At 43.5% G+C, this 27,892-nt stretch overlaps 1 protein-coding gene across 1 annotated transcript in view; it reads left to right on the top strand.

The window, feature by feature from the left end:
- The window catches only part of LOC145986691 (aminopeptidase N-like), a 170,497-nt gene extending 146,982 nt beyond the window's left edge, over positions 1-23,515 (top strand). Inside the window, exons 11-12 of the mRNA XM_083121004.1 lie at positions 19,406-19,487; positions 23,150-23,515. Coding sequence (XP_082977130.1) covers positions 19,406-19,487; positions 23,150-23,320 — 253 coding nt within the window. The 3' untranslated portion in view covers positions 23,321-23,515. The remainder of the gene's footprint in view (positions 1-19,405; positions 19,488-23,149) is intronic.
- Positions 23,516-27,892: the final 4,377 nt, after the last annotated feature.

Below are 27,892 nucleotides of genomic sequence, written 5' to 3'. Positions count from 1 at the left end.
GCAACGCTTGAGGCCTTTCTCGCAGTGTTGCCAACTCACCCCAAGAATATTTCACCATGTGATATTTTACAAGCGAAGCTAACCTACGAATGGGAGTTGGCAACACTGATTAGTGGAGGTGTATGGGTTCTGCAACATCAATTGGCGTTCAGTGTTGCCAACTCGCCTCAAGAATATTTCACCATGTGATATTTTACAGGCGAAGCTAACCTATGAATGGGAGTTGGCAACACTGATTAGTGTAATCAGCTCAGTTGAGCGCCATCAATTGGCGATCAGTGTTGCCAACTCACCCCAAGAATATTTCACCATGTGATATTTTACAAGCAAAGATAACCTACGAATGGGAGTTGGCAACACTGACTAGTGGAGGTGCATGGGTTGAGTGCCATCAATTGCGGTTCAGTGTTGCCAACTCACCCCAAGAATATTTCACCACATGTTATTTTACAGGCGAAGCTAACCTACAAATGGGAATTGGCAACACTGACTAGTGGAGGTGCACGGGTTAAGTGCCATCAATTGATGTTGCCAGTGTTGCCAACTCACCTCAAGAATATTTCACCATGTGATATTTTACAGGCGAAGCTAACCTACAAATGGGAGTTGACAACACTGGTAACATCAATTGCGGTTCAATGTTGCCAACTCACCTGAAGAATATTTCACCATGTGATATTTTACAGGCGAAGCTAACCTACAAATAGAAGTTGACAACACTGGTAACATCAATTGCGGTTCAATGTTGCCAACTTACCTGAAGAATATTTCATCATGTGATATTTTACAGGCGAAGCTAACCTACAAATGGGAGTTGGCAACACTGACTAATAGAAGTGGCCAGGGTTGCGTCCGAATCAGCAGCAGATGTCACCTAGAGCGCTGTTTCATCCGGGACTCAGCCAATCTCTGTTGTCCGAATTTGCGGTAGACGTGGAGTCGGAGGGAAGAGCAGAGAGGCGCGACAGATGCACGCTTGAACTCGCTGTGACGCTGCGCTTGGCAGCCATATTCTAACTTTCACTTTGTACAGACAACATTTACTGATTAGAGGATGTAAAACTCAGTTATATTTTAATATTTTTTCGATAATACTGAATGCAGAAAACGTAAATGATGAAATAGCGTGTTATATTTTTAATGTGAGTAGTTAGGTGGAAATTATTGTCATGTTTGTTTGCGCCCCAGAGCGCGGTGGGTGAAGTTCGGGCTGACACCTGGCGGGAAAAGTGACAGCCGTACTACAAGGGGACATGCAGATTCGGACGACTTGGACGCGACTTCGAGTGCACGCGAGAGCAACGGGGGAGAACGGGATGGAGCGCTTGCCAATCCGGACACGGCTTTTGTAAACCTCTCTCGGGAACGATGTGCCACACACGCGCGCGCCTATCGGTAGATTATGTTTCGCGTATTTATTTGTTGCGCTGACACAGCGTGATGAGTAAATAATGCATTTTCTCATTTTTGAAGTACGAATGCACTTTATCGTAATCTTCCAAGTCCCGGGGACACTAATGTTTGTATATCGTGACTTTTGTAAACCTCTCTCGGGAACGATGTGCCACACACACACACGTGCACGCGCTGGCGCCTCTTATTATTTTGTGCAAGAAAAAGATGTTAAACCTGTTAAAACTGCTCTGTAACCCTCTCGTTCTTCACGTCGTACGCGAAAGACTTCTCTGCAATCAGGATAACGCTGCACACGGTATCATCGGGCAGCGCGTCGTGGAACTCGCAGACGATTTTGATGTTGGTGCGATCGTTGACCACCACCTGCTTCCTCTTCGTCGTATTGATGACGAACATCGGCCTGCGGATTTTGAATTCGCTGGGCGTGTAGTACACGTCCACGTTTCCCTCGGTCACGCGCTTGTAAGCCGTGTAAGCTTCGTAAAGTTTTAGGTAATCGTCTTTGGTCATGTCGAGGTTGTAATTCTCGCGCGGGAACACTTCGTTCCTACCGTTCTTCAGGTAAACATTTTTGATCTTGCAGTCGTCGAACTTACTGGAATCTTTTTCCTGGTTGTTATCGCGACCGGTTTGAAAGAGCACCACGACGAAATCTGGCATGTCGAACTGTATGTTGTTGAACTGCGTCGTCACGTCGAATTCCATGTGACTTCCCGACGCCACCTTCTGCACGCACTGGTAACCGTGAAAGTGAATCGGCACCTGCGGACTCTTCAAGATCTCCGCTTTGTACTTGAGGGCGTAGTTCGTCTCGTATTCCACGATCGGCATTCTCAATTCCATGCTTCGGATGACGCACTTGGCTGCTTCGGGTAATGTGTTGGCTATCGGCGTGCCGTCGGCGTTCAAGTTGGTGTATCGCATCAGTGCGCCGTTGTCGTTGGCCGCTCTTCGAAACGTGACGCGCAATCCTCCCTTCCACATGATCTCTTTGTAGTCGGAGAAGAATCCCGGCAGCAGACGCATGGGAAAGAGCACCGTGTGACTTCTCGTCGATATTTTTGTTCCCGCTTCGAATCCTCCCGCTTGATAGTATGCCGCGTCCGTTTTGGATAATTTCAATGTTCCCACTGCCGTCGACGTGATGCCTGGATAATCTATTCTGTCGATGACGGTGTTGTGTTTCCTCACCTCCACCTGCGAGAACAGGTGAGGTACGAAGTTGTCCACGAGTTTCAAATTTGCATTGGGTGGAAACGCTTCTCCACTTTCCTTCTTCACCACGTCGAATTGAAGGTAGAGGTCCGCTCTGTGAGGATGAACGAACCCGTCGCCTACGTCCACGTCGTATTCGATCTCCCTGTTCGCTTCGTTGAGATTGGCGAACGTGCGACGGTTCGGAGGAAAAGATTGCAATTCGTAACTTTCGATTTGTTCCATTTTCACTATGCGTGTTATTTACTATACGTTGATCTCCACGATGGCAGTGGTCGTTGCACCTGCGAAATCCACCACCTCTTCTTTCTCGTTCGTCACCACCAACTCTATGTCGTCTATGCGGTTGCGACATACTGGAAAATAGATCGGCGAAGAGGGTGTGTAGATGATCGGTTCCATGAATTCGGAACTGGGTTTGAATGTGGCGATGATTCCTGTCTGCTTGTGACTTCCTAACAATCCGTCCGAGGATTTTGTGATCATGCCTTCCGCCACGTTGCAGTGAACGTTAAGAGTTTCTATGGCTAGAAATTTAGGAATGTTGGTTGCCGTATGTTTGATGCCAGCTTCGAGTTTGGTGTCGTTCTCGAAACCTAAAAGTTCTCCCATGGTGCCCAGGTCCACGGTCTCCGTCGCGGATAGGATTTCCACTCTGTGCGTGACCGAATTTTGAGAAAGGTACGTGCCTTTGGGTAACTGAGCTTGCAAAGTGGAAAGATTGTATTGACCTGGCGTGACGACGATGTGTTCGCTTCCGACGCTAATTTTGTTGTTGTGCTGCGTGACGTTAGGTATGAGGTACATGCTGTAGAATGCACGCAGAGCTACGGATTTAGGATAGACGATGTCATCGTGCAGCGTGAGTTTCAAGATCGAAGATTCGCTTGTGAGATGGAACACGCCCATTGTGTTTCAGGTTCCACAATGCTTTCTGAAAATGTTCCACCGACGGGTTATTTATTTTAGACATGTATGCGAGAACAGAAAGGCATAGGTGGCCGCAGTTAACATCGGTGAAACCCTGGATGCGTTTGTCATTGTAGTAGAGGTTGGCAACACTGAGATACTTCACCAACCTGGCAGGCGGTGTGCCACCGAACGAATCGAAAACAAATGCTTTGTCATCGTTAATTTTGAGGTAGCATATCCAATGTGTACCAGGATTTTTGTAACTGTCCAGGTTGACCACGCCATACTCTTTTTTCTTCACAGCAGAGGGTAGAGAATCGGACATGAAAACACCCCTGAAGTTTTTTATTCCCAACGGTTCGATTAGAGATTCAATATCGAAGTTGGACAGGGCTTTTTCTTTTTTTTATATTTCTTTAAAGCATCGAGGTTGCTTTTTTGTTTTTTGGTTATACCTTTCCCTTTCTTCTCCATAGCCAGGTTGTGACGTTTTTGTTCTTCCAACTCCGCCTTGTTCTTCTTCGAGTCGATGACGGTTTTTGCGATGGCGGCGCTTCCGCCGGCCAAACTTCCAACGGCCCCCAATGCTGCCAGGATGGCCGGGATGCTGAATATGAAACCTCCGATTTTTTGCTGTTTCCGCGAACGCTGCAAGCGTCTCAATTGAGGTGTGCTGAGAAGTAATTTCATTCCGTGTCCTTTCGTCAAGCAAGAACGTTTCTTCTCGCGTTGTTTCTTGGTGAGTAACCCATCGAGGGCACCTAGATTTTTCAGATTGGAGTATGGTATCTGGTACACAACACCCTTGGGCTTCATGTTGATGCTCTATATGTTATCTTCACGGTATGTTATTTATATATATGTTCTAGGATTTTTTTTTGTGTAATTTTTTTGGTATGTTATTTATATATAAATGTTCTGAGATTTTTTTTTTGTTCCGTGTAATTTTTTTCAAGGATATACTTCGCGCAGAGTCGTTACACAAATTCTATTACGTGCTTTGTTTTTTTACCAAGAAGTTCTTTTGTACTCTTGTACACGATTCGAGTTTTGTTCTCGATTAAAATAGCTAGCTTCTCGTCGGATAACATGTCAGCGTATCGATCTGGTAAAAATAGACTGTATTGTGCGTTGAGCAACAGACGCGCCTTGGGGCCATACTGGGTAGAAACAATTGAACCGGAAGTTATCGTGTAAGGTTTGTCCACTTCTAATTCCTGAATTTTTACATATTCGACTGATGAATTTGGCATTTGTTTTAATGCTTGGGCGTCTAGTGATTGTTTACTCATTTTATAAATGGCAAACACAATTGGAGTTTTTTTTTTTTACGTAGTGTTATTTATATACCGAAGAAATTTTTTTCACGGGTTGAGAAACTTTTTTATTTCTACACACCCCATCCAAGTTTTTGTTTCGTGTTCATGGCGATGGTGGTGCCCAGTGCTGCAACTCTTTCTCCCAGCGAAGCGTCTCTGCTAACGAATCTTTCGAAAGCTGCGTGCTCTAACTTTCTGTCTGCTTCGTGACGTGCATCCAGATCGGTGCGAGTGGTGTTGTAAGCGATGTCGTGATCTTTGCATGCGGCGTCCAACAGATTCACACCCTTGTCTCCTCTCTCCAATCTTTTCTCGAGTTTGGTACCTGGTCCGCAGTACTGGTAGCCAGGTAAATGCATCTCGAAAGGTAACTTGTTGATGATGTCGTTCACGAGACCCTTTCCTTCGGCCACGTTCCAGAATCTCGGAGGCAGCGTGTTGATGATTTTAATGAGGTACCCTATGCCCTTGTCGTCGTTTACGATGAAGTTGGAAAGTTTTGTGCTGATCATGTCCACGATGCCAACCTTCTCGTTGTAGAAATTACGATTGCCTGCATTCTCCTCTCCTGCAATAACCAACAATCGGTCTATGAGCTTGCGCACGTCGTCCACCCACACAAACTCTTTGGGCAGGGTGTTGTAGAGTTTGACGCCGCTGCCTGTTTTCACCTGGTTCCATATCGGCTTGATGAGATTCCTGTATTTTTCGCCGCTGCTCGATTTCACCCTATTCTGCGTAGCGTCGTTGTTCTGGTACAAGGCGTCCGTCATGATCAGAATTTCCTTGTAACTCTGGTAATCTTCTTCGGTGTAATCCTTCGGCTGCTTTTTGGCAACGAGTTCCCACAGTCCCACCGTACCCGGATACCTGTTCCAGCTATTCTTATCGCCTAAATTGACTTTAATGTCGTTGCCTTCAAAAGTCACCTTCGATTTCCCAATCTTCCATACCACACCGCCGCCTTCATTGGTTTCCATGGTGGGATACAATCCGAACACTTCATCCTTGTCGAACTTACCCGTACTCAGGTAGTCTCGTGCCAAAGGTCCCAACTCGATCTTATCCAAAGACGACGACGTGCTGCTTATGGCTCGACGTCCTGGCGGTACGTCTCTTAGTTCGAACGGCGTTGAAGGAATGCTCGAAATAGGCGTGGGTACGGTGTAACTTTTAGCTGCAAGTGGTACGAGTTCGTTGATCAAATTTTTATTTTGTTCCGTGACGCCTTTAATTTCTTTACCTAGATCGCTGATGGCATCGATCACAGGTTGATCTTGACGTTTCTTCTCTTCGTAGAATCCGCGATTCTCGGATTTCCAACCTTTGAAGCGTTTCGCGAGGTAGTTTCGCAACTTGAGATTTTCGTCTTCGATTTTTCGTTTCGCCATAACGTTATTTATACACGTCGTTTCTCACAACGTTGCAACGTTTAGAAAGTCGTTGATTTTGTTTCTATATTTTCCGTCGTTGGGTTTTCTCGTCATGTCGATCGTCGCGAATCCGAAATCGTCACTGTTCCAACAGTGGGAGCAGCAGCGTTCCGAAAATTGATTGTAGTTCATGTCTCCGCCTACGTAGTCATCGTACGCGTGCTTGAGGTTGGTGTGATCTTGACGAAACAAACATATGAAATTAGCGTTGTCGCGTACTAACTGTTTTGGAATTTTGGAAAACGTTTGAGCTAGGAAGAAGCAATCCATTCCTTTGTGACGACCTTGCGTGAAAAAGTTGCGAATTTCATTTTGATTTTCCAGGATGACATCGTCGAACACAACGACTGAATTTTCACGACAATCGTCGAGTGGTTTTATTTCCGAAGCGAACGTTGCAATGTCCAGACCATCGTACAGTTTTATCAGTTGCTGGTATTTCGCTTGTTCGAGACTTTTCGAAAATACGTAGAGGTGCCTGTTCTTCCAATCTAACCAATTCGGTGCGAGGAGAAAATTGTCCACGAGCAGTGTTGTTTTCCCACACCCTGAAGGGCCTACGATTAGACAACGGATGCTGTCGGGAAGCAACTCACCGTTCTTTTTTCTCGTTTGACTTTCCGAATCAGGTAGACGTTTCACGACATTCCACGCACTCATAGAATCACTTCGTTCGCGTCGATCCAACTCTTTTCCGGAAGTCCCAGCCATTTGACAAACAGTTTGTCACCTTTTCTACGCAATACTTTTTCGATGAGGTACGTGTCGGGATGTTTTGTTTTAGAGAGTTCCTCTTCGTAAAATCTTCCTTTCAAAATCTCGTTGCTACTATCTTTTATTATATACGTGTGTCGGTTTCCGGGTAAAACTCGAACCACCGTAAAAAGTTCCGTGCTCCAATTTTTTGTGAACCCCTTCTCGAAGGTGCGTTTGAATTTGCTGATCCTCACCTGGTCTCCAATTTTGAATTTTGATTTCTTGGTAGTCGTGGGAGTGTACTTTGGACAGTAAACTGTAGAAATTAAACGCTGCTCGTCAGATTTTGTAACATCAGCTGGCTTCATGCCTATCGTTCTGTGTACCGTATCATTATAGGTGTCGACGAGTTCCGGCAGTATGTCGACCCATTTGTAATTTCCTCGAAGCGTGAATCGTTTCCACATGTGTGTTTTCAAGGTTCGATTAAATCTTTCCACGATGCTGGCTTTGATGTGACTGAAGGTTGAATAATGTCGAATGTCGTGTTTCCGAATAAACTTTTGGAATACAGCATTGTAAAATTCCTTCCCCTTGTCTGTTTGCAAAAACCGAGGTCGTCTGCCGCTTTCGCGAAAAATTGTCTTGAATGCTTCCGTGACGCACGTTCCCGTTTTGGCTTTCAAAGGTAGAGCCCATGCGAATTTCGAAAACGTGTCTATGACGGTGAGGAGGTACTTGTTACCCTTGTTCAATTTATGCACATTTTTTAGATTGCCGCTACTCATCTCCACGAGGTCACTTTGCCAGAGGTCATCGATGCTCTTGGTTACCATCGCCAAACGTTGGTAGTTGCGGCGTGCAGGTTTATGCAATTCTTCGACGATGGCTTGCCTAGACATTTTTTAGAGATTACGTTTGAAGAGAAGCACCAGCGTGATGGGATTCAAAGAGGGTGGCACTTCGCTCGTGTTTTGAATGATCAGCTTATCGCCGGCACTCACGTCGAAAACGGTGAGATCTTCGTCTTCGTGTATTTCATATATGTTGCGCGTTTCGTTCCAACGTGCCAGAGGAATGTTTCCTGCTTTCTGAACACCACGATTCGATATCAAGGTCATGGTGGGAACGCTAGCTTTTCTGCCGTGAGACCAGTACGAAAATTCGTTTATCTGAATTGTACCATCGAGGAGAAACTTGTAGTACGGATGATAAGGATGTAACATGTACAGTTTGTTACCTTCGACGAACGTGGAGATTCTCTGTTGATTGGGTATGCTGTTGATTTCGATGGCTTGCAGAGAATGCAGTTTAGCGAATTTAGTATCGACGCTAACGAGGTTGCTGTGAAGCTGTCCCAGTGTATTTTGTACGGGCAACAAATGTTCGACGATGGTATCCGTTACTGTAGAAAATGACGGTTTGATTTTCACTTCCACGTTCAACTGCTTGTAGTTTTCGTTGAGTTCTTGTAACTTGGCACCGAAAGAGGCCAGCGTCGATTCCTGCGTGGATTCCAACACTCCAACTTGATCTCTGATGTTGACGACGATACTCTGAAGGTTCTCGACTTGATTCAATTTCGAACTTTTCTCGGTAAGATCGTTCACGATGCTTCGCATCTCGGTAAACTGCGTGTGAAGGTCGGCGACGCTCTGCGAAGTGGGCAGCGTCGACACCAGCGAAGCAAGTTCGTCTCGAATCTGTTCCACGTTCGCCGTTTCCGTTTCCAGTCGTTTCAGCATACGTGATATGCTTCTTTTCAAAGCGTGCAATTCTTTGGAGGTGGGGAGATTGGCAACCCTACTCTCGAGATCGCTCAACGAACTTTTGATGTCGCTCGAATCGGATAGTGCCGTCACCGCCGTTTTCAATTTTTCCAAATCTTCGCTCGAAGGTACGCTCGTCCGTAACGATTCCAAGTCACCCTGTATGTTGTCCAGTACGTGATGAAAATGAGCAAGGTTCGATTCGACGTTCAAATTTTCTAAATATTCGATCTTCTGCTGAACCGTGCTCAACGTGTCTTGTATGCTCGTCAACGCGCTCGCTTCAGCGTGAATATTTTTAATTTCTTCGTTGATCAACTCCAGAGATGCCTGAAGCGTAGCGATGGTGGTTTGAATGTGTTCGAAATCTTGATAAGCCTCCAATTGAATTTTTATGTTCGCGACGCTTTTGCCGATGACCTGCAGTTCGTCTGACGATGGTAGGTTGGTCATGGTATCTTCCAAAGTCTGTAACTTGGATTTAATTTCTTCCAACGTGCTGGCGAATTCTTCTTGTAATTTGGAAACAACGACGTGCAAGCGTTCTACATCAATATCCTTCACGACGGTTTGAAGTTCAGAGAAATTCTTTTCGATTGCCGAAGTTCGTTCTTCGATTTCGAGTTTCAATTTTCCCAAATCTTCATTTTTTGATTGAAATTGCTGCAATTTGGCCAAATCATTTTGAAGCTTATCCACGCTCAACTGTATATTTTGAACGTTGTCGTAAGAAGGTACGTCGACATAATTTTTTATGAGCGTTTTTAGTTCGGAATCGATTTTCAGAATAGGGTCGAGACATTGCGTTTGGAGCGTAGCGATCTCCGACTCTAAACTTTTGTTTAAGGTCTCCTGCAAAGCGATTAAATCGCTCCTCAACTTTTTAATTCGGACGTCCAACATGAGAATCTCTTCTGCGTGGTCTACACGTTTGGTGTGGCCGAAAATATCGTTAGGCATTTTGGTTAACGGTTATTTATAATAGGATAGACGATTCGTAATTCTACGAAGAGAGGAATGAGTTTGTCGTAATCTCCGAGGAGTTCCACGTATAAACAATCTCCTGCGGAAACATCGTACGTAATGTTAGAAAGCATCTTGTCGTGCTTGATTCGAAAAATATTCTTGCCGGTAGATATTTTGATTTCGCCTACGTTTTCCGGATTCACGGCGATTTGAAGTTTTCCATCAATCGGAATTTCGTAGAAATGTAAATTGTTGTTGAAGACGTAAAACATCTTGCCCACATCGTCATCCAATTTCGTCCAAATGCTGTTAAGGTGAACGATCAGTAGACCGTTGAGTTTAGTTAACATGGAAGGTAGAAATTCATGATCTGTCGTCGCGCGGTGTACAGTCTCCATGTTGGTTTGTTTTCGGAAACCAAAAAGATTCATATTATGCTGGTTATTTAAAATACGGTCAAAGTTTTTTGTAATAACAGTCAGTGTTTTTTTTTTGTTTTCTTTTTTTTTGTTTTGTTTTATGAATCTTCTGTTGAAGATGGGCATATGTTGCAGGTTTTGCTTTCTGCTAAGCGATAGTGCCCCCACGGCAGTGTGTGGATTCCACATTGGAGAACGCACCTCTTGTCGTCGTTGGGATCCAGGGCAATCTTCCTCACTTTGTTGGTGGTCAACACATGGTCGACGCTCTGGATGCGCTGTTCTGCTCTTAGAACCGACGACCTGGTCTTGAGGCAATCCACGAAGTCCTCGAATGTGAGATGCTGCCGAACCACCTGTCTGCCGACACCCTTGGCCTTCTTGGTAACGCTACCCTCGGCTTTGATGGTATAGGCCTTGGCGCGAAGACCTGCAAACTCAAGAATCACATCTCCGTCCTTCTCATCTTTGAGTTTGCCAGGCACCTTCTTGTTGCGAGCCAGGATGTCGTACTGGTTCGGCTGGGGATAGCCCGAGGTGTCGAAGAGCTCTTCAAGAGCTGGAACTGTGGCTATATCCCCGTATGCGTCGGTTGTGTGAACGTGGTACATCAAACTATCTGTGTCCGTGTAGAGTAGGTTGATATTGTCGTTATAGTGCTGGCGTAGTATCCCATAATATATTTGAAACATGTGCAGTTTGCTCAGGTCTAATACTGAGGCACCAACATAAATTGGCTTGTTGAGCATCACCTTGTTCTTCCTCATATGCACCAGAGCAAGCTGCTCATTATAAATAGTCCTCGATTTGAATAACGGGTTTGCTACGAGCCTGCGACATTGTGCTTTGTTTGATATTAGCCTCACATCTACATGATTTCGCACATTCTCCATGGTCTTGCCAAACACCGCATTATTCATGAGCTTGAAGAAATCCTTATCAAGCTCGGACGTGGCTGCGGTGCGGTGTTTAGTGTTGACTTCGATATATGGACGCAACCATGAAGAATGCTCGAACTTGAGGATGCGGTGAACTACGTGGACTGTGACCCCTTGCTTCATCAACCACCGGAGATTCCGGTAGTGCAGGACATAACGCTCTTTGGGCTCGAAGTCCATGACGAGCTTCTTCTGGTTGGAATCGGGTGGACACTTGAACTCGGGTGCAGGGGGAAGATCGCAGAACAAATCCTGCAGCTTCTCGGAGAACTCAAGGTCCACCTCGGCAAAAAATCCGCATTCCTCATCGTTGAAACCTTCAACATCGAAGTTGGAGGGATCAGCCCACTCGAAACCTCTAAAAGGGAGTGGCTGCATCATGGAGTGTCCGTAGAGGTTATTAACGTCCGTGTACATGATGTAGCTGGACGGTTGTGAGGGGTCGTAACCGGTGGCCATGTGGTGATTGTTGGCGTGCGAGTGTCGCTGCGACACCTGGACCATTCCACCCCGCACGGCACGTTCCACAAACAGCATCATGTCCACGTCCGAAAAAAGCTCCAGCTCAATTTTCGTCACCAGAAACATGGCTGACCATGCCAGTCCGGGGAGACTATAGAAGTAGGCGGGATCCAGGTGGTAGATGGTCTTCGCAGTTGCACGAAACGCCTGGATCACGTCGGCGAGGAGCGTCACATCAAGTCTGAGGTAGGCGTCGTGGTAGTCTCCGAGATTTTGGCAATCCAGCTCGCGCCACATGGACTGAGCATGGTTATAGTCATCCTCAGAGATGCCCGAGCCTCGCAGTTTGCTATAGAAGTTTGCTCGAGGAGGAAGCGACGTCTCCGCAAACTTGGTAGAGTCGGTGACGTATTCGTAGGGGTAGACCCCCTTACGCCTGAAGAGACTGGCGTCCAAGTTCGGAAAATTCGCAGAGGTGATGAGCATTTTCTCGTCGCTAAGCTTCCCCGCGAGAGCATCGAGGCTGGCCGGGAGGAACCTCAGGGAGTCGAGGAAGCGAAGTTCGACGGTAGAGTCGGATTCTGGGATTCGAACCCATTTGCTCACACTGATGTAACGCTCCTCGTTTTGTGCCAGGACGTCGATTCGCATGTCGTCGTACCCAAGATGCTTGATCAGGTGGTGAAAGTCGTACCCCGAGCCGTTGTGAAAAAACACAGGGATGAAGCGCGGGTCCCGAGCCAAGCGGTTGCAGTCGTTGCACCAAGGACCAACATACCTACCGTTAAAGTGATCGTGGTGTCGGACTTTACAGTTGTTGGCGGTGTACTCCTTGACGCAGACAGGGCAAGCGATGGCCTCGTCGTGTCTATGTTGATCGTCGGGGGACAGTGGGAGCATAGACTTGGGGGTCAACAGCACCTTCCCTATCTCGATAGCCTCGACAACCATCCTCTCGAGGAAGTGTTTGGCTGCGTCGAGACCACGGTACACGTAGGGCTCGGGGGCGATGGGTTGGTCTCGTCGTACCACAACGTATGCGAAACTGGATGCCTCGTGGAGTTGGTAAGGGGTAGTGGAGGAAACTTCGGGATCGGGATCGCAAGTGGACAGGGGTTTGAGGAAGGCCTCGAAATCCGCGATGATGATGGCGGGGTGCTCTACCATGGCGCCGTGCATGTGGAAACGCTCCACGGTGCCAGGTTTGGGCAAATCTGCCAGCCCAGGTTCGTTGGCATTGCAGTAGAGCTTGTGGTTAGCGAGCTTCTCGGCAGCGATGTTGGGACCTCTGATGCGCTGGTAATCCTGCCATTTTTGATTACGAAATTTAGACAAGCACCTGGGACAAACTTCTATGTGGGTTTTGTCTTTGCTCAGCTGGCTCGAAACAAGTCTAGAGAGAGAACGGATGAGGGTGTAGTGGTGATGGGTCTCGTTCTTGATGAGTAGGAGATGAATTTCTCGAGCATCATTGTCCTCTACGTCGCTCACCCGGATAGGGTACACCACATTTTCGTCGGTGAGGCCGTAAACGTTGATGGCCAACCGAGGGTTGTGTGTACGGGCCTCGAACTTACGAATATCCGAAAGCGCCACCGGGTAGTCGATCCCAACCATCGCATCTTCCAGCTCTGGCTCGTAGGGTAGGTAGTGGTTAACTCGGTGTGGTTGTTTTTTCCGGTCGACAGGGTGCAACGCCGCAAGCACCGACCAGAGAAAGCACTTGGCGTCACTGTTTTGAATGTTCAGGACGGCCTTTTTATCCTCAATCGCTTCTGGTAAGCGGACGTAGCTGGAGGCGAAGAGAGGCTCAAACTTGGAAAGTTTGACGCGCAGTTCGTGAGGCTCGCCACACAGCGAACCTCCCGAGCCCTTAGCTTGATGTTCCTCCTGCTTTGCCAGCAGCTCCTCGACAAACTTGTTGTAGATGACCTCGAGGTTGTCGACATCCGCCAGATGCAGCATCTTCGCCTTGGTGTTGTGGCAGAAGCTGTAAATTTCGTCAGACGGCTTCTTGTACCGGCAACGTAGCGATGCGTAGAATTTAGTGGAGGAGTGCGTAGCCAGTGCATTACTAAAAATAGAAACTATTTCTGCTCGCTTCTCCTCTAAAAAGCTACGAACATCGCAAGAGCCATCCGACAATTGAACGTAATCTCCTAATATTCCACCGAAAGCAGACCGGTCTGCTTTTATCGCAGGCTTGACGCGTTTAGCAGGTGGTGCATTGATGGAGGCTGCTTCTGCCTTCCTCTTGGTGGAGGTCGAAGGCTGGGCCCCAGATGTATTTTTGCTTAGACAAGTAAGCTTATGCTTCTTCACATACGCAATTGTAATATGTTTATTACATCCGGAACACAGTTCGGTGGCAGCCAAATGCTTGCTTGGCACGCAGGTGCGACAATGTCTTGCAAAATTTTTGCTTGATATGGCTGTTTTGCACACAGGGCAACTTTTCATGGAGCGCATTTTTTTTTGGGTATGTTTATTTATATGTGATCGGTTGGTGGTAGAGTGTTGTCTTCCTCAAATATGTGTTTTAATCAACCCTATAAAAAAATTGAAAAAATATATAAGAAAAATATGATTGTAGATAGAAAAAAAAATAAATATTGTATGCATGTGTAATTCTATTTAGCTTATTTTTGCTAGACACAAATCTTCTTCAGATTTTATTGCCCACTAATATATTTTTCTACCAATCTAATAGAAGTGTGAAACTATGAAAATGTTCTGAGACAATCTTCTCTAGAATATTCTTCCCCAAAGCTAATGTTAACAACCTGTTGTAACCTAAGCATCGTGTGTATTGCATCCGGCGAAGCCACGCTAACGCCCAAGCAGCTCGCTATTATGTACCTGCACGCTCCGGATATGCTGACGATCTTCCATCCCAGCTCGCTGTTGTGTGCCTGCATGCTCCGGTTATCTCGCTCGCTCTGAAACAAAATATAAACAAAACAAATTGTATACACCCAAGCGACCCGCTATTATGTACTTGCATGCTCCAGATGTTGGGGGTAGGTGTACTGACGAGGCTCACCGTTGTGTAACTTTCGTCGTCCCAAGGCCTACGTATTGTTGATAGCACACGCAGAGAGGAGAGGGAGCAAAATTGTAGTTTTTCTAGATGTGTTTGCGCCATAATACAGAAATAATAAGAGGCGCCAGCGCGTGCACGTGTGTGTGTGTGGCACATCGTTCCCGAGAGAGGTTTACAAAAGTCACGATATACAAACATTAGTGTCCCCGGGACTTGGAAGATTACGATAAAGTGCATTCGTACTTCAAAAATGAGAAAATGCATTATTTACTCATCACGCTGTGTCAGCGCAACAAATAAATACGCGAAACATAATCTACCGATAGGCGCGCGCGCGTGTGGCACATCGTTCCCGAGAGAGGTTTACAAAAGCCGTGTCCGGATTGGCAAGCGCTCCATCCCGTTCTCCCCCGTTGCTCTCGCGTGCACTCGAAGTCGCGTCCAAGTCGTCCGAATCTGCATGTCCCCTTGTAGTACGGCTGTCACTTTTCCCGCCAGGTGTCAGCCCGAACTTCACCCACCGCGCTCTGGGGCGCAAACAAACATGACAATAATTTCCACCTAACTACTCACATTAAAAATATAACACGCTATTTCATCATTTACGTTTTCTGCATTCAGTATTATCGAAAAAATATTAAAATATAACTGAGTTTTACATCCTCTAATCAGTAAATGTTGTCTGTACAAAGTGAAAGTTAGAATATGGCTGCCAAGCGCAGCGTCACAGCGAGTTCAAGCGTGCATCTGTCGCGCCTCTCTGCTCTTCCCTCCGACTCCACGTCTACCGCAAATTCGGACAACAGAGATTGGCTGAGTCCCGGATGAAACAGCGCTCTAGGTGACATCTGCTGCTGATTCGGACGCAACCCTGGCCACTTCTATTAGTCAGTGTTGCCAACTCCCATTTGTAGGTTAGCTTCGCCTGTAAAATATCACATGATGAAATATTCTTCAGGTAAGTTGGCAACATTGAACCGCAATTGATGTTACCAGTGTTGTCAACTTCTATTTGTAGGTTAGCTTCGCCTGTAAAATATCACATGGTGAAATATTCTTCAGGTGAGTTGGCAACATTGAACCGCAATTGATGTTACCAGTGTTGTCAACTCCCATTTGTAGGTTAGCTTCGCCTGTAAAATATCACATGGTGAAATATTCTTGAGGTGAGTTGGCAACACTGGCAACATCAATTGATGGCACTTAACCCGTGCACCTCCACTAGTCAGTGTTGCCAATTCCCATTTGTAGGTTAGCTTCGTCTGTAAAATAACATGTGGTGAAATATTCTTGGGGTGAGTTGGCAACACTGAACCGCAATTGATGGCACTCAACCCATGCACCTCCACTAGTCAGTGTTGCCAACTCCCATTCGTAGGTTATCTTTGCTTGTAAAATATCACATGGTGAAATATTCTTGGGGTGAGTTGGCAACACTGATCGCCAATTGATGGCGCTCAACTGAGCTGATTACACTAATCAGTGTTGCCAACTCCCATTCATAGGTTAGCTTCGCCTGTAAAATATCACATGGTGAAATATTCTTGAGGCGAGTTGGCAACACTGAACGCCAATTGATGTTGCAGAACCCATACACCTCCACTAATCAGTGTTGCCAACTCCCATTCGTAGGTTAGCTTCGCTTGTAAAATATCACATGGTGAAATATTCTTGGGGTGAGTTGGCAACACTGCGAGAAAGGCCTCAAGCGTTGCCAGCTCCTTGCTTGAGGTTAGGTTATACCCAAAAACAAAAACCTTGGTGATTTTTTCGAGTGAGGAGTTGGCAACACTGCGAGCGCCACCGAGCGCCATTTTCGGTTGGTGAACCCGTGCCACTGTTCTACTCTGTAGGTTAGCTTCGCCTGTAAAATATCACATGGTGAAATATTCTTGAGGTGAGTTGGCAACACTAAACCGCAATTGATGTTGCCAGTGTTGCCAACTCCCATTTGTAGGTTAGCTTCGCCTGTAAAATATCACATGGTGAAATATTCTTGGGGTGAGCTGGCAACACTGCGAGAAAATGAGGCTCATGCCTTACGAGAGAAATCCATTAAGGCGAGCCTCACCGAGCCTCATTTTCGGTTGCAGAACCCGTGCCACTGTACTACTTACGCTATAACCAAAATGGAGTAGTTATAATAGATTCACGATACTTTGAATTATTTTGGATTAGGAGATTACGCAGATAAGATAACCTTTTTGTTTGTGTGTTTAGCTACAAAAAACGAGATTCTCTGAACGACAGTATTTTCTGCTCATCAAGATTTCTGGAAGCGTTGCAATGGGTACAATTTGGATTAAAGGATTTAGTGGGATATAGTAACCCCATCCAAAAATTGAAGGAGGTAATATGCGCCCCTATTCCTTTAGTCCTTGGTATTTTAAATAGCCGTTTTCTTTAACACTACATTCAATTTTTATTGCTTAACATTTATGCTGTAGTGACAAATAGGCTGGAGTCTTTTTTTCTGAGAAGAATTACTATAATGTGCCAAAAATAGATTAATATTAATACAAGATAAAAGTTACATTATGTTTGAGTGCGTGTTCAAAACCAATTTTTAAAAGAAATCATTGATACCCAATTGAGTGTTACGCACAAAAATACACAGGTGCAAAACAAACAAACCTTCGAATCGTGCAAACAGTCCGTGTCGAGTTCGCTGCACTTTTTGACACTAGGTGTAGTGCAGGTGTATCAAGGTGTCACACCCAGTCATTGTTTAAGTTGTTTATATAATTGATTTCAATCTGTGTTACTGGTGAAATAAGACAATCTATTCTACCGAACACGGAAGAACTACAATAAAAGAAACGCTGAGCAAAGTCAACAGGAGATCGTACACGGATAATGGTAACATTTGACCAAAGTACGGGGGGAACGGATTATATTCTCGCCCCGAACACAGAAATCTATAACTAGCTTGGTACAATGGTACAGCGTGTTGCGAACTCCCGGGGGGGGGGGGCTCTCATTAATCGCTTCTTACATAAAACTGTGATACATATTGACACCTTTTTGTATTATTAAGTTTCGTGCTTTGACATACTTTTAAAATATGATTAGTTTCCAGTTCAATCATTCATTTTGGTTTTGGGACGAGATAGCACATGACTGCAGACAGTGTGACATGGCGCGGATGCCGGCATTTTCGACCCGTGACATCCCACATATTTTTAAGCACACATATTAAGCACGCATATTTATCTTACATAACGAGTACTAACCTGTGTTATAAGAGTTGTTCAAAGTGGTGGCCAATTGCATTCACCCATTTCAGGCATCCTTTCATGAAATTTTGATTGACGTATTTCTTCTGTTTCAAGTTGTTTTCTTGCCATTGTTAATCCCTGCAGGACGCGTGCTGGATAAAAAAATATTCAGAAGAGAATTGCTACTTAAGTCCCAATTTTACTTGTTTCGAAGGATGTAAATAATAATATCTTCAAGGAACTTAATTTTATTAAGTTTGAACATTTTTATTTGAATACGCAAACATGAAGTTGAGAAAAAATGAGACAGAAAAGACGGTAAGAAAAGCGTTTTCTGCCATACCGTAAGAACGCGCCCTGGGTAAAAAAAAGAGATAAATAAATACTTCTAAGTACGAATTGTAATTGTTTTTAGGCATGCAATTAGTAATACCTTCATTGATTAATATCATTTTATTATTTTTTATCATTTGAATTGAATCACACATTTGATAAGACGAGGAAAAGAATAACATGTTGGAATATCAAACTGAAACATATGACCGCGAGTTGGGTGGAATTTAACCAGGCAGTGTTTCTACAGTACTGAGAGCGGAACTAAGTGACTATTCTTTGTGGGGAACCCTAAAAAGTAGAGTCTATAGAAACAATCTCCACACTAAACCGGGTGGTCCATTTATAATGATAGTATGGAATATCGCATGCAGAATACATCCAATCGAAAAATTGCACAGAATAAAAGTTTGATACTATTGAGGGGGTAAGTCAATGCCGCAAAAATTTCGTCGCCGCCACCAACCCCCCAAAATTATAAAATTCCTTTTCATATACAATTCACTAATAAACTAAATTATATAGTGCACAAAAACACACAACACACAACATAAAACAAACAATTTTCTTTTGCCGAATTCTTTGCACACATTTTTTGAATAAAATTCGTTTATTCAATGTTTTCAACGGAAACCAAAACCATTATTACATAAAGGGAACAAAATTAATCTGAAACTACCAAATGTTTATAAATGTTCGAAGTTTGCAATTTTTTTACAAAATTTTTCAAACAAAAAATGTTTCTTTTTCAACACGGAATCCAAATATGTTAAACGAATGGGGGTGTTCCATTTGAAATTTCAAATTAACCCCCCCCCCCCAAGGGGTGGGTGGCGGCGACGAAATTTTTGCGGAATTGACTTACCTCCTCAATAGTATCAAACTTTTATTCTGTGCAATTTTTCGATTGGATGCATTCTGCATGCGATATTCCATACTATCATTATAAATGGACCACCCGGTATATAAACTGAAAGACAATGTACGTACGAACAGAACTTGCAAGAATTACAAAAGAGGAACTTTTGCATGTCACAAAATGTCATTAAAAAGTGCCGAGAATGCAGTTGGCCACCACTTTGAACAACTCTTATAACACAGATTAGTACTCGTTATGCAATATATATATATACACATATGCATGCTAAAGATTTGTTCTTAAAAATAAGCAGGACGTCACGAGTCGAAAATAGTGACATCCGCGACATGCCGCGCAGCCTACAGTCAGTCAAAATGAACTCACTGATGCGTGTTATTCTTTTCCAGGGATGCTGACCACCCTACATTGTGGATAGATATGTTTACATCTTGCATTGGGCGTATCAATACAGAGGAATATCTGCAGAAGGTATGCATTTTTTCAGTTTATTTTTCTTTTAGATTAATGATACATTCTCTCCATGTGTTGATTGTCATTGAACCCTTCCCTACCCAGATAGCACAGTAAACTTTCTTCAAGCTTCAAACAAGATTTTCATGTAAAGTGAACAAGCTTGCTGTAAGCTTACAACAGGCTTGAATCAAGCCAACTAGTTACCACGTATCAAACAAGCTTGTCACCGAAAGCTGCACGCTTGAAACAGTTTGAATCATGTTAATATTGTATCATGCCGAAGGCATAACTCGAATCCGGGACCCCGGGCGCCATAGTCCGATAGCCTAATCATTTCATAAAAAGGGCTCGAGTATGAAAGAAGCTGGAAAGAGCTTCTTTCAAGCAAATGCCACCTGCGATCTTCAGCGGATTAAATTCTTCCGGAATCGCAGGAAAGATACTGCAAACACAGCATTACGCTGAAAGCACGTCTCTCAACGACCGAAGTTCGAATTTCGTTTAAATAGCTTGAGAGAATATTTCTCCCCGCAGTCGGTATCTGAAATCTATCGCGTGCACAGTCGATGTCTCGGAATTACAAGTTGTTGAACTAGGAAAGTTATGGCGTGAACCGTTGTTGCCTCCGACTTAAAGTCGGATTACCGAACGTTACAAAAGGAGTTACAGCAAGGAGTCGTACGCTATCGGAAAAAGGTAAAAAAAAATAAAAAAAAAGGTAAAGTGCTCCCCTGTGCTTAGCACCACGCCATGATGGCGTATAGGGGGTGTGGGGGTAACGCCCCACACTTTCTTGATCCGGTCGTGAGTGGGGGTGATGTGATCAGCATCACACCCCTGACCGCCGTTACCCCCCAGGGTTTCCCCCAGGCACCCATGTCATTCGTCGCTGGGTGGGCGCCGACGTTAGAAAAGTTCCCGGATTTGAACCGGCCGGTGATCGAACCCGGGACTTTTATCATGGTAGTCAGACGCGACCGACTGAGCCACCGGGCTATCGGAAAGGAGCTTTATTTCAGGAGAGTTCATCAGAGTTTCATCAACGAACCAGCGAGTCGATCGGCACTTCGAGATCTACAGGTAACCAACGTTCCTCTATCCTTGCTTATCAATCTCTCACACCCCTGCCAGACCAGTCAATTGTAGTGTTTAACGTTAATCGTGAGTGTAGTTCTTATTTCACGGAGCTATCCCCCTTGCTTGGTTAAGTGTAGACGTAGCTCTTCAGAGCTACCCCCTTTCACTTACAACGTTCCTCTCGCATAGCAAGCGAGTGGCAACTGGCAAAAGGCTGACATAGCCTCTTTACGATCCCTTAATACAAACAATCGGGTGTTTGTACGATATCAAGCTTGCCGCATTCAACTGGCTTTGACAAGCTATAAGCAAGCAACACATCAAGGTTGCCAAAAGCTTTCGTGCTATCTGGGTATCTTCGTTGCTTTGCTTTCAAAGCATTAGGTTTACGGTAAGCGCCATAAATGATTCTAGATTGCCTTATAGTTAAGAAGAAGCATGTTGTAAGCACGGTGGCATAACATTTCAGGATTATACGTATACTTCACTTGCAGAATGATCGCCAAAGTTGATGGTAATTTTAGTATGAGTTTGTTTTTAATCCACTTTTTGCACATATAGGCTAATCGAGACAGGATCTCGAGTTGAAAGTGGAAACCGAACCACTATGTGCCTTGACAAACCCTTTATTACAAGGCGTAATCACTAGGCATTTGGAGAGACCCCGTTGGTGGCAAGGAAGTCTCGACGTAATACGTTGATGACATATGCACAAATGGAGTAATAATATCCTTTCTTCCCATCCATCATTTAAAATTAACTGAACAGCAAAATCTACCATAGAGCATAGACTAGACTTTCAGTTATTCAGTCTGTGGAGACATTGTTGATTCTGATGTACAACATTATGGTTAGAGTCAATGCCGGATCTACAAATCTTGCCCCCTCCCACCCCGCAAAATATTATCAAAGGCCCCCTCTACTTACCTACCTTTACACACCTACCTTTACTTGTCTCCGGGACCCGCTGGACTTTGGGGTTTTGCGGCTTGTAGATCCGGCGAGGGTTACGGTCCTCATTCGAACGCCAGTTCGGTATCTTTGACACAGCTCGAGAGGAAACCGTCCGGTCTCGTATCTGGTTTCGAGCCACCACCTGTTTTTTTCTTCTGAAAAGCGCTGTTGTCACTTTTACTTGCAGTGTTTAGACATCCATTCATTCACTGGGACGTTATACCCTCAAGGCCTCCACATTGTAAAAAAAAAAAAAAAAAAAAAAAAAGCACAACACAACCGAGCAAAGATAACGTAACTGCAACTTCACGTTAAGAAATTTATAGAGAAACTGAATTGGCACGTGGACAGTGCCTTAAACGAACGCTGTTGGTGGGAATGTTTTGAGGGGCGGATATTTTGGGCTCGACATGGACCTGACCTATGGTTGTCAGAGGGAAACTGATTATCCTGAAATTTGTTTGAAGTAAAGTGGCGTTCAAAGCGTACTTGGACTTTATTAGCTAGAGAAGTGAACATGCCCCCTCTTATATCCTACAATAAATCTAAATGCAATTGGCATGCACCAACAATTTTAGCAACAATCTTGAGTAACTATAAGTATGAAGAAATTTCAAATTCTGTTTTTAGAATTATTATTTTTTTTTCACTCAGAGGTAAAATTACATTTAATATTTCTTCCCGATCGAAACACTGTTACTTTTAATCAATGCGTGCAGTGTTCGATCCCCGATGGAGGCAGATTGCACAGTGACTCGGATCCCACTTCAGTTCTGATTAGCCTATCTAAGCATAAAATGACTTTGAACAAATTAACAAATTTGAATTAGATCAGAAAGATAGAAATCTCTCGTGGTTGCATCGAAATTAATCGTTCCTGAATCAGTGATGAATTCACGAGGTGGACCGGGGGGAGGGGGATAAGTCCCCCACTTCCCAAAAAATTCAATAACGTGCCAGAGCATTCGGACAGTAGTTTAGAAATTTGGCAACCATGTTCACCTTTTCTATCATCCACTTTAATTTAACGTAGAACGAACTTTTTGTGAATTTATCGCCATAAAAGACTTATAATTAAAAGTCAAAATGAATACATTTTAACATTGTTTGGTTTGCTAACTAGGAATATGTAATAAATATTCTTTTTCACTGAAACTCAATCATATGCACGTGCAGGGATGGTGTAATGTGAATTTCAATTGTCGCAGCGAATGTCATCTTGCAGATATTTCAACTGTTAGCCAATGAACAATTTGCTGTGGAATGGTGGTGAAGTGCTTGTGCAGTCTTATCTAAATTTAAACATAATTTAATTACATGTCAGAAGTAAGGGGAATTTTGAAATATTAGTGTTGATTTTATTGATGTTACAATTCGCTGCCCCTGACATTCCCTCCCCGTGAAGTTTGGAGGAACGTATTTGGATTCAAAACTGTCCTGAATCATGGTAAAGATAGGGACTTGAATCACGGTGTGGCTAGTGGCTCACAGTAGGAAAGTTTTCATTCCACGCGAAATCGGAGCAAATCATATAATCATAATAAGTATCTTTGTTATTCCTATTACTGGGGGCGCCCAGCCTAAAACAGGGCTGTGTATTTAATAGATATGTTCCAGTTCCTAACTACACCTTACTTTGTCTGCAGGCGAAGAAACTTTACGACGATCACAAAGGAGAATTTGGTTCTGCAGAAGAAGAGATTGTCGAAGAGCTATCAAGAGACAAGGTGAGGGTTCAATGGACAGAAGAGAACGCCGGTGTAATAAAGGACGCTTTGGAAGAAATTAACAAGCAATTTGAGGACGAAAGCCTATGAGTTCTTTCCTACGAATTCTTCCACAGTATTCTGGTCCATGTGACATAACAATCAAAGCTTGACAATAAGTCACCAACATTCAAGACATTTATCTATTGTTGACGTTTTTATATTGTAGTATAACCTTGCACAGAGTGCCAACTACTGTCGAAAGTGTATCATTTTATAAACTGGTACATAATATAATCAGTTTGCATGTAACAGCTTTTTATTGTATTCGTATGTTCTTGACCATTTGGATTTCGATACATTTTTTAGGATAAGTCTCTCTTCCTGTGTGCCGTCTTGTTCTACACTGATCGCAGGCCCAACTGGCGGCTGAACTACTTTTTGCCACATAGCTTTATCTGTCCACCAATCGCTTCGGGGAGTGTGTGCCTCGTTGAACAACATGACAACATGTTGTGTATCACACGTTCATTTGTCTCGTCACGCCAGGATCTTTCGGGGCTTTCTGACTCAAAAATGCCCGATGTCAGTCGAAGAGAATTTAACTGATCACTGTTTCGTTGTTTCCCAGCCGCCGGTTGGGTTGGGTCATAAACGCTCCACACCAGTCCGTGCGCCTTGTCCGTGCGCTAGCACATGCAAGGAAGGTTCGTTCCTCGCTGTTTAGCTACGTGAGAGCACCGGAATACGTGTACCGTGAGATTCCGAGAACTGCTGTGGTCGAGTGGTCAGCACATCGCGCTGCGACGCCAAGGGACCCAGGTTCGAATCCCGCTCCGGCATGGTTGTTTGTGAATGTCCATTCATCAATTTCATCACTCATCCTCATCTTCGCAAATTATCAAAGAGGCACAAGACGCGAGGTAAAACAAAATTAAAAAATTAAAAAAAAAACAACAACTTAGAACTGTGTTAGTGCTTTTATTTAATGAAAAGTAAAAGGAGAGATATGATTCTAGGAAATACCAAACTGATCAGCTTTGCGTCTGATTGCAAAGCCCAGTGCAATGGATTTATATATGAACAGTTTAACCTTAACGTCTACGAAATCTCGGCAATACAGATTCCGACAAATGGAAGATGTGTTTATTTGAAACTAGTGCGACTGCGAACGATGACGAAATTGCTTGAACAATACCCCGGTGAAATAAAATTCATCTAGGAATAATTGGATGGTAGTGAAAGTGACATTTACCGACGCAGGTAGGGTAGTGAAATTCATTAACGTATTCTATTTACCAGTGGAAGTTCATAATATGCAAGTGCGTGAAAAACTCGGTGACAACGGCACTGTAGATATTACCGATGGAATGTGGAGACCAAAATTCCGGTATCTAGTGCACATTGGCGTACACTTGGCAAAAATATCCTTGAAGAAGCCTATTCCATCCATTGTGACTGTCTGTAATTATAAACCTTACGTGATATATTCTGGTCAGAACTCAACGTGTGAGGTTTGTGGTTCGAATGGACATTTGAGATCTATCTGCCAACGGCGAAAACCGACTGCACTGCATGTACCAACACGACCAAATAGAACTTATTGATGCCGTTTTGAACAAATTGACTAATGACGGGAATGCAGAGGAAACAGCAGGCAACCGAACAACCAGAAAGGGCAACTACCAGAGTCACAACGACATGGAACAAGCACAGCAAGAAAAGACATCAGAGATAGAAGCCAAAAACACGACAAACAAAATTCAAGAAGAGAACCAACAGCAGGTTGTTAGCGAACATACCCCACATTTACCCCCTCCCGCAGCAAGCCGACCCCATACCAATCTTCAAAATGAGAAAAGGGAATCTGAAGAAGACAGTGACTTGTTCTCAAACTACGAAAGCGACACCAGCAACAAAGTAAAGGTAAGTCAAAGTACGCTTAAAAGAAAACTGAAACACAAATTAGGGGAAAATCAAATTCAGTAGCTAAACGACGTTCCACCAGAAAAATGAGAAACTACCACCAGAACAGTGCTTCAAAATTCAGTCTAACTCCTCCGGAAGTCGTCACAGTGTTAAACACCGGTGCTGGAAGTGAGGAAAGTGGTACATGAATACGACGACCAGTGTAACAAATAATTATGGGGAATATAAACAACATAATGCGTATACTAGTTCTAATTTGGTTAGTTGTAATGTTAAATAGGATAATAGAAACGCAAGTGATACGGGTGGTAGACATAAATATAATTAAAATGCAAAGTGAAATAAAGTTAAAGTCTCTCCGTAGATTTCTTCAAAACTCAAGTATTGACGTAGCACTACTGCATGAAGTCGTTAGAAAGTACTTGGATTGCCATCCCATATGTATCGAGTATAATAATTACACTCCCAGTAGCACAGGAAACACAGCAATTTTAGTACGTAAAGGATTAGTTAAAAATGACCTTAACGGAAGAATAGATTCTTTGTTTATAGTAAACGTTTATGCTCTGTCAGGATCATGATACAGAAAAGAGAGGCGCAATTTTTATGTGCAAGACGTACCGCAATACACGTTAGTCCATGAATTAAAGGTCAAGGATGTGTGGAACGAGAAAAAAACGAAATGCACCACCGTATACGTACATACGTTATCGCAAGTAGCGTTTCACGACAAGACAGGGCAGAGGTGCCCAAGGGGGGGGGGGGGGATATGGTGCACGATGCGCCATCGAAATTTTTGGGGGGATTTGTTCCCTTCAAATAATATAAAACTCAATATTTATATATTTTTGCAAAATATATGTAAACATTTTACACCTTAAATGCACCAAATTTAATCCATTAGCTGAAGAAAAGAAAGTGTTTAAGGGTATTATCGAAGGGGCGGGAGAAATATCCAACTCTTACATATTAAGCCTTAATTGACACGTGTGTTCTGGGGGTATTCTGAATTAAACTTTGGGGGTGACAGTATCCAACTCTAGGTCTTAGATTATGGCGGAAATTTTAGTTAGAGGGGAATTGAGCACTAAATTGAGGGGTATCCAATTCTTGTGTATTACTATTGTCTTAGGCTATTGCGGAGGTTCTGGTGTGGAGACTGAGAATCAACTTTTTGGAGGAGGCAATATCCACTCTTCAATATCAAAAGTAAGTCTAAAATTGGCATGGACATTTTTGTGGTAGGATTGAGTATTAAATTTAAAGGCCGAGAAAAATGAAGCACTTGATAAAGTGCTAAATCTTAGGTTGTCGAGGGATTTCTGTAGTGGAGAGAGTTCGAACATGAAATTTTGGAGACTGTATTTAGCGATATGATATCCACACGTTTTCGACCCGAGCTTACTAAAAGAGAAGCTGGGAAAGATTAAACATCTCGGGATCCTAAGAAAGTATTGACATCCCATTAAAATAATATTCTTGAAAGCCTGAAAAGAAATGAATGTAAACATTTTCTTGCTCGTTTCGCTCGCAATGTTCTCTTACGAGAATGCGTGTTTGGAGCTTTACTCAGGTGATTTTGAAATTTTATACTATAGCTGCATTACAAGACAAACGATATTCTCGATATTCATGAATAACATCACTTCTTAAAATATAGTGCTTAGTGTTGGTATATTGCTTCATTTAAAGCAGGTGCATCGTATTATATTATTGCTCTGAGTGTAAGATTTTCTAGGTAGCGTTCTGTATGTCTCGTGAAACAATAATTAAATCGGTCATACATCTGGAGCATGTTATTTGGTTTGAATTTTCTTTCATTATTTTAAGTTGTGTAAATAATTTTGTTAAATACTAAAATTATAAAATAAACACTATTAAAATGCATATTTACATAATTAAATTTACTACATTGAACCAATCAATAAGTTTTTCGAAAATCGATCAATTTATTTATTTATTTGAAAAGTCCTGAATACAGAAAAATCTATTTTACATCAGGATATCAACCGAAAAATAAATTAAATTAAATTTAAAAATATGGACAGTTTAACTTGGTATTTCAATCAAATAGACATACATTATTACGTATTCATCCGAACTATTTTGGGGGGATGACGATGAACGATTTTAGGGGCGGTCTCGAATGATGGGAAACCCGGTTCAGGGAGGAGGAGCAGATCAAATATAGTGCTCAGTAAAGCTACGGAAAAAGTTTATTCTTGGTAGACACGCTGTCGTAATTAAACACTTCGTGAGGATTACGATATGATTTGAGGGGACGCATGACATGATTTTTGGGGGGATGGGCACCCCTGAGACAGGGGCTACATTTCCCACGCGTTGAATCAACAATTACATCAGTTAGACTATTACCTGCAGCCTTCAGTGATCATTAGGCTTTGATTACCACTATGAAATCACCAATACCGATAATAGGAATTAAGAGGGGCTATTGGAAAACGATTGATTGATTGAGTTGGTGTTTTAAGTACACTTTATGCACAGTAAGGCTAATCGGGACTGGACCTTCAGTTTAAAGTGGAATCCGAACCACTGTGCCATATGCCTCCACCAGGTATGGAACCCGTGACCCCTTGATTACAAGGCGACGACGCTGCCACTGCGGGGAGGCCTACTGGAAGATGAACACATCGCAATTAACAGATGAAGCAGTTCGAATAGCACTGGACAAAATAGATCAAACTGCCGTTATATGAAGGAAACATCCACCGGTGGTGGCACGAAATTCTC

This window comes from Lepisma saccharinum, chromosome 4 (assembly GCF_977018435.1).
Source record: "Lepisma saccharinum chromosome 4, izLepSacc3.1, whole genome shotgun sequence".
NCBI classification, from domain to species: Eukaryota; Metazoa; Arthropoda; class Insecta; order Zygentoma; family Lepismatidae; genus Lepisma; species Lepisma saccharinum.
Note: the sequence above shows the minus strand (reverse complement) of the source record. Positions and strands in the feature narration are given on the sequence as shown.